The sequence below is a fragment of the Coregonus lavaretus genome (genome assembly GCF_964263955.1).
Source record: "Coregonus lavaretus genome assembly, contig: HAP1_SCAFFOLD_979, whole genome shotgun sequence".
In the NCBI taxonomy this organism is placed as follows: domain Eukaryota; kingdom Metazoa; phylum Chordata; class Actinopteri; order Salmoniformes; family Salmonidae; genus Coregonus; species Coregonus lavaretus.
Window position 1 is genome coordinate 12,501 of NW_028156106.1, and position 5,000 is coordinate 17,500.

At 48.6% G+C, this 5,000-nt stretch overlaps 3 protein-coding genes across 3 annotated transcripts; all 3 read right to left on the bottom strand.

The window, feature by feature from the left end:
* Positions 1-89: 89 nt before the first annotated feature.
* Positions 90-401, bottom strand: LOC311126836 (histone H4; the record flags this gene model as incomplete). Its single annotated transcript, XM_084200816.1, has 1 exon — positions 90-401. The coding sequence occupies one exon, from the start codon at positions 399-401 to the stop codon at positions 90-92; it is 312 nt and encodes a 103-aa protein (XP_084056942.1).
* Positions 402-3,013: 2,612 nt separating this feature from the next.
* Positions 3,014-3,424, bottom strand: LOC311126776 (histone H3.2; the record flags this gene model as incomplete). The annotated part of the gene is made up of 1 exon (XM_084200759.1): positions 3,014-3,424. The coding sequence occupies one exon, from the start codon at positions 3,422-3,424 to the stop codon at positions 3,014-3,016; it is 411 nt and encodes a 136-aa protein (XP_084056885.1).
* A 478-nt stretch (positions 3,425-3,902) lies between these two features.
* On the bottom strand, positions 3,903-4,289 carry LOC311126778 (histone H2A; the record flags this gene model as incomplete). Its single annotated transcript, XM_084200761.1, has 1 exon — positions 3,903-4,289. One exon carries the CDS (start codon positions 4,287-4,289, stop codon positions 3,903-3,905), a length of 387 nt encoding a protein of 128 aa, XP_084056887.1.
* Between the last annotated feature and the right edge of the window lie 711 nt (positions 4,290-5,000).

Sequence of the window (5,000 nt, forward strand, 5' to 3'; positions counted from 1 at the left end):
GGAATGGGCCCATTTTAAGCGGATGTGGGTGGCTCTTAAAAGAGCCTTTGGGTTCGAGTCGGGGTGTTGAGGTTCCGAAGAGAGTGGGTTTAACCGCCGAAACCGTACAGGGTGCGTCCCTGACGTTTCAGAGCGTAGACCACGTCCATGGCGGTAACGGTCTTCCTCTTGGCGTGCTCGGTGTAGGTGACTGCGTCACGGATCACGTTCTCCAGGAACACCTTCAGGACACCGCGGGTCTCCTCGTAGATCAGACCGGAAATACGCTTCACGCCGCCGCGGCGAGCCAGACGGCGGATAGCGGGTTTGGTGATTCCCTGGATGTTATCGCGGAGAACTTTGCGGTGACGCTTGGCGCCTCCTTTTCCGAGTCCCTTGCCGCCTTTGCCTCTTCCGGACATGGTGTGTTCGCTAGTTGAGTTCAAGTGAATGAATGATTTCAGCGCCGGTGCGCGGTGCGCTATTATCTGCGTTTGGTCGACCTGATTGAGGCCGGCGGCACAGAAAGCGCGCCTCTGTTATATGTTCGGAGGCGTTGCAAAGGGGAGGGCGCTCGTTCTAGGGGACTAGGGAGGAGCGATTTCAAAGATGACGTGAAAGCAACTAACGTGCGCGGGAAACATACTCAAATACTGATATAGGCTATGTGGAACACAAGGCCAAACTGTGACAACTGGGAGATCAGCTAGTACACTGTGTCCCTCTCCTCATATTGTTGTTGTTGTTGTTGTTGTTGTTGTTGTTGTTGCACCTGATTCTACTCATTGAGGACTTGGTAATTTAGGTGACAGGTTGTTCAATCAGCTGTGGCTGTCCAGGCCTACAAGAAAAATGGGTCCTGTTGGGGGTAGCCTACTCTACCGCTGGAGTTGGGAAACACTGAAATGGAAGGGGGACACGCAGTGAGCAAAACTCCTAACCACATAAAAACACAGACACTTGAGATCATTAAGAGCTATAAGGAGTCCATCAACTACCTGGTCAGTCAAGTCATATAGGGGGGGATTTCATGGCCACCTGCTGGAGCAGAAGTCATGTTTGCCAACACTGGCCTTAAAATCATTAAATTTAGGAGCTATAAGGAGTCCATCAACTAACTGGTCAGTCAAGTCATATAGGGAGGGATGTCATGGCCACCTGCTGGAGCACAAGTAATGTTTGCCAACACTGGCCTTAAAATCATTAGGAGCTATAAGGAATAAATCAACTCATCATTCAAGTCATATAGGGAGGGATCTTAGCACCACCTGCTGGATCAGAAGTACCCTTCACCGTAGGCACAAGAGAGCCATCATCTCTCAACCGGTGCAATTTCCATAAGTATGTGGTAATAAAACAAACAACGACAGCTCCTCATATAGGCAGTGGTTTCACACATTTTTCTCCAAGATGTTCAAACGTTCATAGATGACCAGCAGGGTCAAATAATAAGCACAGTGGTTGTAGAGGTTGCAACAGGTCAGTCAGTACATCAGGAGTAAATGTCACTTGTTGTTAGTGTTGTAGTTCCTATTTCTACGGTGTTGCCTACCTGCAGCAATCATGATTTACCTGCAGTGTTGATTGCAATTACGTAATTTGTCAACTCATAATAACAGATGTTTTGCAAACCGTTGATGTTTAAATAAATGGATTCCCGGTGTCCGGATACCTTTTCTCTTAAGGGATGTGATTGAGTGAATCCAAAGTAAGTTGGTCTAAATACATAATAGGATGAATCATTCAGGTAAAATAACACAATGTCTATTTGAGTCGAATCAACGTAATATAATCCTTTTTACGTCTCTATCATCTTTACTCAATGTATTGGACCACATCAACTCAACTTACTCAAGCTTATCTACTCATAAAAACAAGCAAAAAGATCTACTCAACAATATGACGTGTGCTTTTGTTGACTGTAATAGCTTGAGTACATTCCACAAAGTCATTTTTTACAGTGTATCTAAAGACACGTTTGTTGTGGTGATGCACTTTTTCTTTGACGTTGAACTTGCATTGAACAGACAAATCCATTTCGTTACAACCCTTTTGTAGTATGACTTAGGAATATTTGTTGATGATCCTAATGTCTATGCGTGAATAGTGATTGGTTGTTGGTGAAATATTGCTGAGAACCCATCATTTCCTGGCCTTTTTTCACTATTGAGCTATTTTGAAACATTTGTTTTGCTATTGGATTCATAATGGTGACCTGGGACAAGTAATTAGTGAAACCAGAGTTCAGCAGTTGCCATTAAAGCGATCGAACCAAGTCATCCTAATAGGCTAGTATTAGCCTAAAGCAGGGTTTCCCAAACTCGGGCCACATTTTGGGAGTTTTTGCCCTAGCACTACACAGCTGATTCAAATAATCAACTCATCATCATCAAGCTGGGAGTATTAGAATCAGTTGTGGAGTGCTAGGGCAAAACGCAAAACGCGCACCCCTTGTGGACCCCAGGACCGCGTTTGGGAAACGCTGGCCTAAAGAGCAAATGCTGAAAGGGACTCACCATGAGGTGCAGTACCCACATTTAACCACAAGATGGCCTCCGTGCTCCATTGTAAAGTTTGGGCCTCTGCATGAGTCTCTCAGCAGCACTGCAACATGGGACTTTCAAAGTAAGTTGGCATGCAATGTTTTTTCTGGACTGCATGCAAGGCTATTATTACACACAACTAATAGTGTCAATTATTCATCTGAACACAATTCTTGTTACTATTCGGCCTATATTATCACTCGTTTCTTTTTCCCCTCCTTTGTAAAGCATTTTACTGTGTTACTATATAGTTCAAAGGAAGTGGATGATGCCAGATGGTTGTGTATATACACACACACAAACATTGAAGCTAGACTTCAGGCAACTAAAAAGGTGCAATACGTAGCTTTTAGACGTGTTAGTGAACAACATACATGGTGGCTAATGTAGAGGTGCGTGTATACATGGAACAATTGTGCCTTTTTGATGGAAATATGGAGGTGGCTCTTAAAAGAGCCTTTGGGGGATATTCGAGTTCAGGTCATCCTCATTTATGCGCGCTCTCCGCGAATACGGCGGGCCAGCTGGATGTCCTTGGGCATGATGGTCACCCGCTTGGCGTGGATGGCGCACAGGTTGGTGTCCTCGAACAGGCCGACCAGGTAAGCCTCGCTAGCCTCCTGTAGGGCCATCACGGCGGAGCTCTGGAAGCGCAGGTCGGTCTTGAAGTCCTGGGCGATTTCTCGCACCAGGCGCTGGAAGGGCAGCTTGCGGATGAGTAGCTCAGTGGACTTCTGGTAACGACGGATCTCTCTCAGAGCCACGGTGCCGGGCCTGTAACGGTGAGGCTTCTTCACACCGCCGGTGGCCGGGGCACTCTTGCGAGCAGCCTTAGTGGCGAGCTGCTTCCTGGGGGCTTTGCCACCGGTGGATTTGCGAGCGGTTTGCTTGGTTCTGGCCATGGCGCTGCTCTGACAGTCGGGAGTATAGCCTCGAAATGCCTATGTGAAGTTTATAAAGCCGGCAGTGGCGCCTGCTGATTGGACACCATCTCCCCACCACCCCGATTGGCCCGTTTCGCAGGCCTCCTCCGTTGGCCATTGGACGGGAGGCCCGGCCTCTCCAAAACTCAAACTCCCGGTGCGCGCGCAATAGGACGCCGCCGGCCCTTTACGCGCAATAATAGTCGCCAAAGTCAAGAGTGACAGCTTATAGGCACGTATCATCTAATGCTAGCCTGCTATGGCAAATGAGGCCAAGTAGGTGTTGTTGTTCATGCAAGGCCTCATGTGGGCACAGAATGTCGAAATAGTTGTGTATACACCCACTCAATGTATTGCGGTCATAGAAAGGTACTTTGCGCTTTTGGAGAGCTAGGTGGTTGGCTCTTAAAAGAGCCTTTGGGGGTTGAGTAGTCAAGTTGAAGTCGCAGTAGCGAATTTACTTGGCTTTGACTGCCTTCTCGGTCTTCTTGGGGAGTAGGACTGCCTGGATGTTGGGCAGCACACCACCCTGAGCGATGGTCACACCGCCGAGCAGTTTGTTCAGCTCCTCGTCGTTACGGACGGCCAGTTGCAGGTGACGGGGGATGATACGAGTCTTCTTGTTGTCACGGGCAGCGTTGCCGGCCAACTCCAGGATCTCAGCAGTCAGGTACTCGAGTACGGCGGCCAGGTAGACTGGTGCGCCAGCGCCCACACGCTCGGCGTAGTTGCCTTTGCGCAGCAGCCTGTGCACACGGCCCACGGGGAACTGGAGGCCAGCACGGGATGAACGGGTCTTTGCCTTCGCCCTGGCCTTGCCTCCGGTTTTGCCTCTTCCGCTCATATTGGTAGCTTGAGAAAGTCACAGAAAGTCTGAATGAGCCGCTCGCCACTTCGAGAGCCGTACATATACCTCGCCACAAGAGGCAACGATTGGCCACCGGGCCGGTGTGGCCTTATCCAATTGGAGCGAGGGACAGACAGATGGACAGACAGACAGCCCTAAGCCGGTTCCCACCCACAGGCAGCGAGTGAGAGGCTACTTTGTTTCCCTCCGACTTTGTTACTTTGTGTCATTTCGCGTGAGCGCCAAAATGTCCGAAATGACATCCACACATTATTTCTCTCCAAATGGGAAACAAACAGCTGGTGAGGGTGCACTCTTGAGTTTGAAATCGAAGCCACTATAGTATTGTTATTGTTATTACATGGCACTTGTAACACATCACAGCAGCCTGCCTCTGAACGGGAATAGCCCAGTGGCTCATATATAAAAATGGCTGTTGAGGGTGCACTCGTGAGTTTCAATTCGAAGCCACTATAGTATTGTTATTGTTATTACATGGCACTTGTAACACATCACAGCAGCCTGCCTCTGAACGGGAATAGCCCAGTGGCTCATATATAAAAATGGCTGGTGAGGGTGCACTCGTGAGGTCGAATTTCTGAGCCATTTTGGCCCTCTATTATATGCCTCTCCCTTCGCACACACCCAGAGTGGGACAATGTTGTGTGCGTAAAAGTAGCCTAGTGTGCGTAATTTCTTTTCCACGAC